At 40.2% G+C, this 13,871-nt stretch overlaps 1 protein-coding gene across 1 annotated transcript in view; it reads left to right on the top strand.

Annotated features, from left to right (window-relative positions):
- Positions 1-13,871, top strand: part of vps53 (VPS53 subunit of GARP complex) — an 82,620-nt gene that overhangs the window by 32,594 nt on the left and 36,155 nt on the right. The window contains 3 exon segments of the mRNA XM_034169378.1: positions 9,156-9,234; positions 9,388-9,531; positions 9,966-10,108. Of these exon segments, the coding sequence (XP_034025269.1) occupies positions 9,156-9,234; positions 9,388-9,531; positions 9,966-10,108 (366 nt within the window).

Below are 13,871 nucleotides of genomic sequence, written 5' to 3'. Positions count from 1 at the left end.
ACAGGAAAAACACCTCCATGTTGAAAACCATTTGTAAAATTCAGGCGGCTTTTGATGGCTTTCAACAAGTGAGTAACTGAGAAATTGTTTAACAGCTTGGGCATGTTCCAACTTGCCCATTAAGGTTTCCAACGGAGGTGTTTTTCCTGTCGCGACCCCCCGCGGTCGGGTCCGGCCCGACATGCGACTCTGCCCGCACGTTCTTTCATTACAAAATGTCCGTTAACAATGGAATGTCCGAATAAACTCCTCATGCCGACTTCTTCTGAAAGTTCCTGGGTCAACAGAGCCTGAAATGTGGAAGTTTTCAACTTGAAACGGCGAGACGCTGCCGCCTCGAAGCGCAGATCGCCATCAGGCGCCGTGGGCCGTCCTTACGGCGACACTACCAGACCAAAATCTCTCATCAGCCGTTAAAATCTTTACTGAAAACCAGCTGAATTTATCGAATGGTGTCCACTCAGTTGTGCCGTACAGTTTTGAAAACATTTTGATCAAACAAAGCAGCAGTCTCTGAGCCATTCCTAAACAATGAAAAATCGACGAGAGGGTGGGCGACTCCTCACTCAAAGACTGCCCACAGGCGAATGACGTAACCGACAGGCGTGAAAAAACTCTTGCATGCCCACGAGGGTTCAAGCATGTCTGATGTAATCACACGTGATTCAAATCCATATGGTTTTTGAAAAAAATAATAAGGTCAGATACTTTTCTAATAGACCTCATATACAGTATGTATCTAAAGAATGTATGTATAAAAAACAAATGACATATCAACATACATTACATTAAGCAGTTATGGAAAATCACTCCTTTCAGCTATGTAAATGGACTGTTTTTCTCCTCTAGCTCTTTCTGGAGCTGTAAGGACCATGTCATCTACTCAGGAAGATGTAAATATTTAACAAGACCAATAAAAACTCCTAAAGTAGGAATCTCTTTTTGAAGCCAGTACTTTGTGATAGCCTTTTTACCTGCAACTAATAGGATTTTAAGGAGGTACTTATCATCTTTACCTAATAACTCAGGGAAATTTCCCAGGTATAAAAGAGTGAATGTAATACCAACATGAACACCCAAGGATTGTCATCAAATCTTTCCAAAAACTCTGAATAAGAGGGCACCACCCAAACACATGGGTGTGATCAACCATGGTTTCTCCACATTCCCTCCAGCACCCTAATTGAGTATATATCTATTTAGCATTTTGTTTAGGTGTAATGAAAACCGTATGAGATTTTTCCAGCAGAAGTCTGTCCAAACCAAGGAGTTAGTGGTGGATCATTGTGTGTCATCCAGACGTTCATCCACATGTCCTGTTATTTCAATGTCCAGTTCTTTTTTCCCAGCGTTCCTTCCTGTAGACAGTGGAGCATGATCCCATTATACAACTTGCTTCTCAGTCCTTTGATGCTGCTGGAAATATATGCATGAACAAGCAGCTGAATAATAATTGACACTTCTCTCTGGTTGGAACCTTTAACCTCCTTACAAAAATAATCACAGAGCTGTAGGCATCTGAAAAAGTCCTAGTTTGATACACATGATCAAAGCTGGCCAATGTCCAGTTTTTACTTATTGTGCATAAAGAGAAGAAAACCTGTTGTCTGTTCTTGGTCTACTTTCACCACAACCCAGACCTGGATAAGCAGCAAAAAATAAATGAATGAAAAAAACATTCTTTTCATTCTCATCATTTTATTTCTAGTGAATCACTGGAAGGCAGCACGGTGGCTTAGTGGTTAGCACTGTTGCCTCACAGTGAGAAGGTCATGGGTTCAATTCCCACCTGTGGCCTTTCTGTGGGGAGTTTGCATGTTCTCCCATGTTTGTGTGGGTTTCCTCCGGGTGCTCCGGTTTCCTCCCGCATCCAAAGACATGCGGATTAGGTGGATTGGAATCTTTAAATTTTCCATAGGTGTGAGTGGGTGTGAATGTGTTTGTCTGTTTGTGGCCCTGCGACAGACTAGCGTCCTGTCCTGGGTGTACTCTATGATTGCTGGGATAGGCTTCAGCCCCCCACAACCCTTGATTGGACTAAGCGGTTGAAGATCAATCAATCAATCAATCAACTTTTTTCTTGTATAGCGCCAAATCACAACAAACAGTTGCCCCAAGGCGCTCCACATTGCAAGGCAAGGCCATACAATAATTATGAAACACAGTCTACGTCTAAAGCAACATAACCAAGGGATGGTCCAGGGTCACCCGATCCAGCCCTAACTATAAGCCTTAGCGAAAAGGAAAGTTTTAAGCCTAATCTTAAAAGTAGAGAGGGTATCTGTCTCCCTGATCTGAATTGGGAGCTGGTTCCACAGGAGAGGAGCCTGAAAGCTGAAGGCTCTGCCTCCCATTCTACTCTTACAAACCCTAGGAACTACAAGATGAGTTTGTGTGTGTGTGTGTGTGTGTGTGTGTGTGTGTGTGTGTGTGTGTGTGTGTGTGTGTGTGTGTGTGTGTGTGTGTGTGTGTGTGTGTGTGTGTGTGTGTGTGTGTGTGAATCACTGGAATGCTTGCGTATATAATAAATATGGCATATTGCAGTGAAGGATGTGGTGCCTTGCTCAGTGTTATGAAGGCTGGTTGGTGATCAGGGGACATGAACTGTATTTCAGCCGTCGGTTCAGACCCGATTCTCTGCTTCCAGCTGAACTATCCCACCTGACCTGGAGACAAATACGTAGTACAGCTCATGTTGATTGTGGTTCAGCCCATTTTGAAGTTATATTATGTTCCACATCCTGTTTATATAAATATTTTTGTCTACGCATTGCCTCAAATAAGACCATCCATACAGGAAGGAAGTGTGTTGAATGGGATTCTATTATGCCTGCATTTCTATAAAAACAGCATTGAACAATAGTTTTCTAAGGATGTGGGTTTATGTGGTGGTGTTGTGATGGTGGTGTTTTTTTTTTATCATCTTGTCCACCAAAACAAGTTTTGATGATGGGTCAGTTTCAGCATGTTTCCTGTGTGAAGCTTAATAATGTAAGCTTGCTCTCGAGAGTCAAAATATCTGCGTGTGACCTTTTGTTTAAACACCAAAGTACTACCCCATAGAGTATCACAGAGAACAAAGAGCATTGTTACACACTTTCCCACAACTCTCTTTTCTTCAATATCTATTTTGATGAATATTTTCCAGAAAACACCAGAACTCATTTGGAACACACTGGCCAAATGGATATTGAGGTTTAAATTTGTGCTTAACCCCCAACACAAGTGAGGATAACATTATTTTCCTTTCTGACTGAGGTGTGGCAGACAGTGCTCATACCAAATAACAGCTGCGTGGAAGAAGTGACTTTACTGGAGAAACAGATGATAGGAGACACATAAGGGCAGGAAGGGAAGAAATGAAGGCAGGGCAGATGACTGGAATTTATATAGCTGGGATAATAGTGTTGATGTTTCTCAGTTAGAAGCACAAGAAGATGAAGATATCAATACTTCAAATGGCACCAAACAAGAGATAACAGCACAAAAAAATTACTCAAAATAAGGTGACACTAATGGAAAGAGCAAGACCATAAGCTTACATACATGTGAGATACATTTTCCCCAACGACGTTTATCAAACAGTGTGTTAAGTTGAATATTCTTTACTCCATCTATCCATTTTCTATACCTGCTTACTCCATTTCAGCACGGGGGCTAGTCATAGGGTTTGGATGTGGGAGGAAGTCGGAGAACCCGGAGAGAACCCAGAGAGAACCCAAGGAAACATGGAGAGAACACGAAAACTACACACAGAAAGACCACACGTGGGAATCTATCCCATGAGCTTCTTGCTGTGAGGCAGCAGTGCTAACCACTAATCCAAAGTGCTGCCCTTTTCTTTACTCATAAAATTATTTTAAAATATTAGAGACTTGTATTCACAGAGATGACTACCTATGTAAACAGCTTGAATGTTCCACAATTACTTTTATGAGCTTCTGAATGATGAACTGCCATAATTACCTCCGCCAAGGAGGTTATATTTTCGGTTGCGTCCGTTTGTTGGTTGGCTGGTTGGTTTGTTAGCAGGATTACTCAAAACTCCTCAATGGATTTCAAAGAAATTTTTACCAGGGGTGTATCTTGGCCTAACTTAAATTTTGGTAATTATCTGGAACACGATCCGGGTCCAGTAATTTTTTTAGGGATTCTTTATAATTGCAGGATAGGGCCAATTTCAACATTTTTGCATCTAAATTCATCAAGACGGGGTCACAAAAGCTGAAAAAAAAAATGAAGTTACGACACAACAATAATTTAGCATTTGTTTCTCCTCATTGAATAAACTTATTAGAAAATAAAAAAAACTTGTGTAGTTCATGGAGTTTCTCTTTATAAATACATTTGCTGAAGATCTAAGTGTTTAACCCTCTGGGGCCGACTCCATCGGATACGACGGCTGAGACCAAGCTTTACTAAATTATAAATAACTTTTTAATGATATGAGAGAGAAACGTACTTTTTTTTTTTTTTGCTGAAAAGTTAACTCCGCGGACTTTTGAGCCACCGTCCACCATCTTTATACGTGACATGAGCAATGTGAGTGTCCGATCGGAATTGGTTCACGTCACATGGTTTTCCAAAATCCAATCGTAAGGCAGATTCACCTCACGTGACACACCAAAGATTGTTTTTACGAGTGATGTGTTACTAGTTTATTATAGTTTGCTGTATGTTTTGAATAAATGTGGGTGTGGAAAATAATTTTGCCGCTTTTTCCTTTCTTATTTCTGATTGTAAACCTTTATTACACTTATAAAACACAACTATAGCATATATATTTTGAAAGTACAGGTTGTCCTGAAAAAAGATACATAAAACTTGATTGTGGGATGCAGGGAGAGCTGTTAACAGCAATAATAAAACATTTATGCCAGGCTGGTGAACTGTCCAAAAAATGCCCTCGGACCCCAGAGGGTTAACCACTGAATCTGAAACATGATGGTAGATGCGTGAAACGACGTGGAATAAGTCTCTTTGCCAAAAGGTATTCCATGTGACGTCAGTGACCCTATGGCCTTGGCGGAGGTTTGCGCTCTCCGAGTGCTTCTTGTTAAGGACATAGGACACGTTTAGGTATTTAGGAGTCTACCAAGGGAATTTTTGCTGTATTGAATGAATAGCAAGAGGGGGAAATTCAAAATCCAAAGATCCAGATTAAATTTTCCATAAGACAGAAGAATCTGTACAATCTGCACAAAAATTCGAACAAGCTTGGGACCAGACAGAGTTTACATCATTGAGGAAGGAGGATGAATTCAGCACCTGGGAATTAACAAATTTTGCTTCTAAAGGTCCCCCACAACCTCATAATCATAACTAAAGAATTGATGGAGTTGGAGGCATTTGTGACTTCATCGTATTTGAAGAGAGGACTCAGTCACCATGATCTGAAAGGCTGTTGACCAAGGAGGTAGCCTTTGTCCTGGTAATCAGCTCTAAACATACTTGGTCGGTCAGCCTTTTATAATATGGCATTTCAGTGCTCTCTTAAAGTGTCGGTGACACCAAAAAAAAGTGCACAAATAATCACTAAAAATGATGAAATGTTGATATTTTAAAAATCCTGAACAATAAAAGTCAATGAAAACTGGTGCGGGTGAAGGATGAACAACAGCTGTCTGAAGCCTGTGCTCTATTTCAGCCCTCAGCCGCGGCCATATTTTTGCTATGTCATCTGGAGAACGGGACCTGCTGATTCAAGCCCAAATCAATTTTAAACATGGTGGAGGTCAAGCTGTTTTTTTTTTGTTTTTTTTTTTTTTTTAAGTGCAGTCTGAAGGTGATTTTGAAGCTGCTGTGGGGGTCGCAGCCTTATTTAGACCACAATAAGGGAGAAGAAACCTTGGAGGAAGACCTTCAGTCTGATAACAGTGACGATATTAGCAGAGTTCTGAACACTGAATTGTGACTATAAAATAAATAAACAATGCGGAGATGATAAACTGTTTTTTTTCCCCAGCTCTGTGGTCATAATCGACTGATTATTTTTTTAAAATTCGTTTTACTATCCTTGACATCAGAAAAATGCGATGAGTATGGATTTTTTGTTCATGTTTTTTGTTTTTTCTCAGAAACAGGTACATACATTTCAAATGACATGTTGCACTTTCGAGAGACTCAAAATATCAGCTACTTTCAAAATAAATCTTGTTTCCTTCTTGAATACAGTTACTGTACGTTAGTAGCGTAACATGCTATTATTAAATATTAAAACCATTCTCACAAGGAGCAAATGATAAGGTCTTACCTGTCTGTTTCAGTGAGATCATCTTCACAAACTGATGAAAACATTAATGTATCCACATAAACTGTGATTTTGGAAAACATCTGAAAATAATTAATTTTGTCCTGGCTGATGAAAAGTCCCACCGGCAGTTTGGTGCCAGGTTACGGCATCGGAGTAATCCATTAATTGTGTGATGGTTCGAGTCTTTGTTGTGAACAGAGCGTCCGCTTCCTCCACCGCAGGCCATTTTGCATTGCAAGTTGAAAGACTCGCAGCACCTGATCTGCTGGACGTGATGAAATTATCCCATGATCCACAAAAAAATCATGTGAAAATACTCAGTTTTGCCTCCGTGTTGAGTGGAGACGCTGCAGACACAGTGCGTGTGTGCTCATCAATATGTGTTCCACCTGCCAATCAAAAGGGTCCATTCTGACACGTATAAAAAAACGTGCAACACCGACCCAAACCACTTGGTGGAAATGGGCTGTCAGTAGCCTGTAAAAATCCATAAATTTTCTGCATCATTGTTTAAGCTGCAGTGTTCAAACAGTGTGGAAAAAAAGTGTTGCTGGTCCACAATTCACTCATTCCGATGCGTGTGATCCTTAGGAAACTGAAACCAACAGACTCCACTTGCAATAGCATTTTAATAAAAACTTCCAGCTGGCATAACTCTAGAAATGAAGCACAACACAGAAATAGGTCAGATCAGTAAGCAAACAAATGGGGCCGTTAAGATAATGGTTCTCCCGCTGTGATCACTTCCTCCGTCTCCAATGTCGTGACTCACCAGGATGTTCCTGGTTTTTAGTGGCGTGCAGTTCAAAATCTGAATATTTCTCCCTTCAGTAACCACACACTGGTAAAGCATTAATTTCAAACTGTTTTTTACTTTGTCTTAAACACTCAACAAAAACATCTCATATCATGTCACCTACACTTAAAAGGTGTGTGTGATGTCACATGACTACATAGTGCCTTCATCATCTTCAGCTCCTTGGTTATGACCCTACAGTTCTGCTGGATCTTTGAGACAAAAGTTTAATTCTGTGCGTCAGTTTACACGTTGTTCCTTCCTGATGTAAACTCTATGAGCTTCTTATGTAATCGATTATACTGTAGCTTGCGGTGCCTTTAATCATTTCATAATAGCTTCTAAGGAGGAACCTGATAGATGAAGACCATTCTCTTCCTTGCTTGCTTGCTCTTAAATGCAAGAATGCACTAGTTGTACGAGTAGGTCCTTAAATAGAGCCAAAGGTGCTGCAATTAACTCGTAATTATACCCGTTAAGCACTGAAAAGCTTTTAAAAGTAATTATATCCATTTCTTAATTATTCCAGAAGCTTTTGTGCTGTTTGAAAAGGTGTCTCCGCAGTGTATGTAAACCTTTGACCCATTAAAAGTCTACCATCATGAATAAAAATTGGAAGCCACATTTACGAGAAACATTATAGCTTGACTGTGTGGCACACACTAAAGTACAGTTAGTAGTCTGCTCGTCGGTCAGACAGGTGTGGATTTGACTGGGCTGGAAATCATTGCTTAGAGGGAAAGGCTGCCAGCTCCGATGGCATGTGCTTGTGATCTCTCTTCACCCTCTCCTGTTTGTTCTGGAATAGATTCATGGCTTTCAGTGCTGTCCTTGGCCAACCTGTACTGGATGTCTTCACCCCCACAGGCTTTCCCAGGATCACACAGACTCTGATAGTCTTTCTGACCTCATTATGTAAAAGAGTTGCTTTACTTCAACATCCTTGCAAACAAATGTGTATATATACACACACACAAGCACACAGTACTTGTGTACTCTGATATGCCACACAACTGAAAATTAGCTGCCAAGTGTTTGACATTTCCAAATAAAAATAACAGTTAGTTGCACCACTGCCATGTGAGGGTTTCTAATTTATTGGGAGGTTTTTTAAATATTTGAAAATTACACTTGTGCTGCTGTGATAACTTAACATGACTGATCTTCTTTTTGCTCACACAAAACTCAGACAAACAAACTAAAACAAGTAGTATTATGAGAGTTCATACACTATACGGATTAAACCAGTTTGGGGCGTCTGCACAGATGCACCTCAACTAAACAGCCCTTCCCTGATTGTTCTACCCGTAGTACCGCTGAGTCAGTATTGTGTATTGTGCCTTTACATAGTGAGCCTTGTGTATATTCTTTTGTATGTCATCAGGCGCTAAACAGATACGTGTACATACTTGGTGGCAGATCCAGGATTTAGTAAAAAAAAAAAAGGGGGGGGGGGTTTATGAATGAGTAAGGGAATTTTTAGGTGCCGTTTTCTGCATTTTGGTGTATACATTATCACAAAGTACACCACAGAGAAAATAAACTTTGTAACCTGGTTTTTATTCATTTGAACTGTTATTGTAGTCTTGAGTGTGATGACAAGTAACAGAGAGTATTTGAAATGTCTGTGGCTAAAAAAGTGAACACTTTTACTACACGTTGCTGATTCGTGGTCTGGTGTGTAACCCCCCACCCCCCCTGGATCGGCCCCTGGCATTTATAGTCAGTTCCGAGAACTCCAGAACAGGCACAGATGTGGCACGCAGGTTCTGGTGGATTTGAACACACATAGTATGGAATAAGAATTTTTGTTAGTGAAATAAAAAAAAAATGCTTTAGTTAGTTTTAGCTATACAAAGAAAATACCTCAACCTTATCGTTTAAACGGCCTCGTGGAGTAATTTATGTCGATTACAATTACTCTCTGCAATTAAAAGTAATGTCTGTATACAAAAGCAGACCACAGACAAGCAGGCTGCTGCTGTGTGTGTGTGTGTGTGTGTATACACACAAAGGTGACTTTCACATGAAAAATACTGTTATTTCATTGTGATGTTTGGCTGACTGTGAACTGCATATGTATTCTTTTTTTCTACACCCTGTTAGAGTAAAAGCAGCTCAGAGTGAGTTGGGGACTCAGATCTTAGCAGATTTTGAAGAGTCCTTTCCTTCCCAGGGCTCCAAGGTAAATGTGTTGCACAGAAATCTGGTTTTTCAGGTTCATTCAGTTTGAATAAGCAAATCCAATCATTTTGTTTTTGGAGGCTCCTGTTTGCCTCTCCCCCTTCCCCTATGAAAATAATATGAAAGTGTTGCTTGTCACGATCCATTCACACAGAGACCAGGTGGTCCCAGTAATGTGCTGAGAGATGCGTGTCTGGTAGCCAATGTTCTGGATCCCCGTATCAAACAGGAGATCATCAAAAAGTTCATCAGGCAGCACCTCTTGGAGTACCTCGTACTCTTCCAGGAAAACCAAGATGTGAGTGGGTCAGATTTTGGGTTTTGTCCAGATGAATTGTAGCTGGGATATAGGCTACCAAATACACTCAAGAATACCTTCTAGTTACCTGTTGGAAAAGAGTCTGAACTGTAAAGTGAAAGTTTGGGAGTTTGGAAACTGCGCTCGTCAGTGCATAATGACAATAAAGATTGTGTCCATTTTATTGAGTCTGATTGTTTTCACTTAAATGTTACAACTTCACTTCTGTGGAAAATATGGCTAAGGATATTTAGCAGTTACCACAAAAACAAATATCACAAGCACATTCTGTACTAAACTAAGAGGAGTCAGCCAGTTATTCTTGGCCTGAGACTAGTGACGACATTCTGTCTGTCACAACACCACCGGGGAAATTGTTAATTGTTGTTTATACCTCTCATTGGCCCTCGGTGTTGCCCCATTCTGTTATTCAGGTTGCATGGCTGGACAAGATTGATCGACGATATGCCTGGATCAAGCGGCAACTGGTGGACTACGAGGAGAAATATGGACGAATGTTTCCTGAAGAGTGGTGCATGACAGAACGCATTGCTGTGGAGTTTTGCCACATTACTAGGTAAACACATACAACATCGCAATCCAACTTTAAGTCAAAAACTAAATTGACTGATATTGCAGATTTATTTATTTATTTTTTTTTAGCTGCTGATCATTTTAAAACGTGCACAATCATTTGATAGCATAATGATTATACTTTTTATTTTCCTATAGTAGGCTAACAGAGTTACTTTAGATAGATACCAGTACACTCACACACTCATAGCTTTTGCTTCTATAGCTTAGCCTAACTATATTTGATTTTACTACTCGTCTACATACTAATTACCTATACTACAATCTTCTCCTGTGATGTCTTATCCTTCTTATTGTTGTGAAAGTGTAGGAACACGGACCCACAACAGGGGGCGTAAATGAACGGGCAATGGATAAGCCAAAACAGTAACAATTTAATGTTATGACATGCACAACGGAATACAGACAAAACAGGTTTGGAAAAACATTCAATTATACGTTGAGTGACGTGTGGGCGGGCTCGAGGATAGGAGACGTCCGTCCAGAAAACGAGCCGGCTCCCACCACCAACGGATCTGAAGAACACTGGAGCCGCCAAGTCCTGGATCCCCAGGTGGCCACCGTCTCCAGCTGTCAGACCTGGTACTGCTGGCAGAGAGAACAGAAACAGTGTAGGTGAGTGTGAGTTTGCACACTCAGTAATTCTTCAGTCTGTGTTCCGTAAGGAGGGAGAACCTCCACCTCCAATAACACACTCGTACAGCTCCTGTGAAACCACTTATCTGGTTGGGGTGTGAGGCGAAGCCGTCGCAGTCCACACCAAACGCCAATACAGCAGATAAGGACACGTCACAGGAAAACGGCTGTAAATGAGATCAGACTCTTGTTCAGTTTAACTTCAGGAGAGAAATTACCTTTAGGGTAGCTGATTTCTCGGCGGGGAGGTGGAGTTGCAGTCCGGCCTTTATGGTGATGGTGATGATTAGTGGATGAGTGACAGCTGGTACTGATGATAAGTGACAGCTGTCACTCCCGGTTGCTCCGACACCCTCTCCTACTTGAAGCCCGCACTTCAAGCAGGGCGCCATCTTGTGGTGGTGGGCCAGCAGTACCTTCTCTTCTGCAGCCCACACAACACTTATGTCTTATTATTAATTATACTATATATACCTTTTTCTTGAGCTGCTTGGGTGAGTAGGGAGAGTTCCCATGGGATAAAAAAGCTTTTCAACCTACCATCCCTGGTTCTCAAGACCAGGCACTGAAGTGGCTCTACTCTTTTCTACTCTCCTATTTTACTCTTCCTTTTTAGATATTTAGATATACCTTTGTATACTGGCATAGTTCCACCTTAGAATTGAAATATAATATATAAGATATACCTTACTGAATTTTCATGTAATACTTTAAAACCTAATCATTCACTTTAAGTGGAAACTTTATTATATCCAACATCTGAGTGTAGATACGATTTTCTTTTTTCCATTTTAATTATGCAGGAATAGTTGCACTGAGAGTACACTCTGTTTTCCACACCCACCCTGATCGCACTTCTGTGTCACATTTATGTCACAGGTCCGCTTCTGTAACCTTTAACCCACCACTTCCACCAATTCATTTTATGTGTGTAACACATGTTAGGATTACTGCTTTTGTGTACAGAGATACACACCTAACTGAGGTGCTGTGATTACATCTTTATGTACCCTATAAGGTTGTGGGTCAGATTACATGAGAAAAATCAAACACCTTATTTTCTGGAGTATAATCATGGTTTGTTTGTTTTTTGTTGTTTTTGTAGTTTGGGAGGTCCTGTGACTTATACTCCGATGTAACTTGTATTCCAAAAAAAATCACTTGTTTGTTAAGTATCCTGCAACAATGCACAGAAATCTCATATTAATGAAATGATAATACAGAAAAAGGTACAATTTAAGGTACCTTGACACTTGCATGAGTTTGATCCCCACACTGACAAGATGTTAAACCTATAATAAAAATCATTTTAGATACTTATATTTATATTGTAATGGCTTAGTAAAACTGTTGCATTTTCATTCCTTCTTATAAGTAATTACCTTTGAGATGATTCCAAATGCGTTCTCCACATCATGAAGCACACAAGAAAAGCTGTAGCTGTAGAAAATTCCTCTGTGATTCCAGGAGCAATTAGAGGTGGTTTCATCAGCCATGTTCTGAGAGCAAATGATTAATCCGCTACAAAAGAATTATATCATGCCGTGTTCAGTGACACATGGTGCATCATCCAGCAAATCGCATTGGCACAGCGAATTGTGCGGCAGTATGGGAGTTACATGTGTGCAAGTGTTAATGTGCCATTACACTCCAGAAAATATGGTATGCAAATTGCACAAATATGTGCGCATCCCTGTACAGCATAACCAGCGAGGTTTGTGCAGCCAACAACGTGGACTCATGTTACTCTTCCATCCAGCTTTATTGTATTGTTCATAATAGCTATTAGAATTGAGATTAGTAACATCTATAGTTCACTAACCATGCTTGCATTTTCGTGTGAAATCTAGACAGTGATGGCAAAACAGGCTAGCTAATGCTACATTTACACATAACAACAAGTCACGAATTCTTGGCCGCAATCACGAATGTGATGTTTTGAGGCATCAGGTGTCCTCAGGAACTGCTGCAACCTCTTACCACGTGTTATGATTAATGGCACGTGTTGCTGGAGAATTATCAGGAACCATTGCACACGGTCAAGAATAATGTTGCGCACTGTTCCACGCTATTGCGAAGAATAGCGCATTGTTACATTCTATCACGTTGTGAATGAGGCAAATTGTCTCCACACACCCACATTCATCCTACCGTCAGCTGCTGAGCAATTCAGATTGCTCCAGTTTGCTCCTCAAAATCCAGATTAATCCACAGCAGAAGAACTTTGTGACTGCATGTTAATGTTAATCAAATGTTAATTTGATGCTTCTGTTACAAGTGTGTAAATAAAATTTTCGAATAAGTTCTCATTTCAGAAACTTGTGTACGATCAAAAAGTGGTAATATTTTATTGGCCCACCCTTTATATATGAACCCTGCTCGTTTGCATGCATTCTGAAAGTATTCAGTCTGTACATTTTTTTTAAAGTGCTCTGTATTAATGCTTATTTGCAATTCTTCATTCAACCTCAGCTATTTATAAAAAATTTAATAAAATTAACAAATACTGCAACACTGGTTGGAGAACTGATGAGTGTCTTATCACACTTTCGCGTGTGCGTGTGTGTGTGTGTGTGTGTGTGTGTGTGTGTGTGTGTGTGTGTGTGTGTGTGTGTGTGTGTGTGTTTTAATGTCATGTTACAAATTGGTACTGGTGCAGTAGGTTCGGACTACTTGTGGGATGGTTTTTGTTGAAATGTATGAAGCTGTTTTTCAAAACGAAAAAGTAATAAAAAAATAAAGTTCACCACATTAGATCTATCTAATTAATTTCACTTTGATTTGGCCAAAAGCTAGAGTGATTTCCACTTGTCCTTCATTATTGGGTCCATCCAGCCTGAAATGCATTTCTTAAAGTATAATTTTCAGATCTGCTGCATTAGGTTAAATCTTTAATGGCTGTGAATGTGGGTGGCATTGAGTGTTCAAATATATGTGGGAGCTCACAAATTTACATGATCAGCAAATTTTGTTGCCAGTTTTCCTCTCACAATTTAATTGCAGTAACAGGGTTGCCTTTAGCTGTAATAATGTCTTAATATTCTTCATAGCTCTGCATAATAATTAGAACTGTTCATCCTGACTGCAGTACGTGGGACATGACCATTCCA

Source organism: Thalassophryne amazonica, chromosome 4 (assembly GCF_902500255.1).
Source record: "Thalassophryne amazonica chromosome 4, fThaAma1.1, whole genome shotgun sequence".
Lineage (NCBI taxonomy): Eukaryota > Metazoa > Chordata > Actinopteri > Batrachoidiformes > Batrachoididae > Thalassophryne > Thalassophryne amazonica.
Note: the sequence above shows the minus strand (reverse complement) of the source record. Positions and strands in the feature narration are given on the sequence as shown.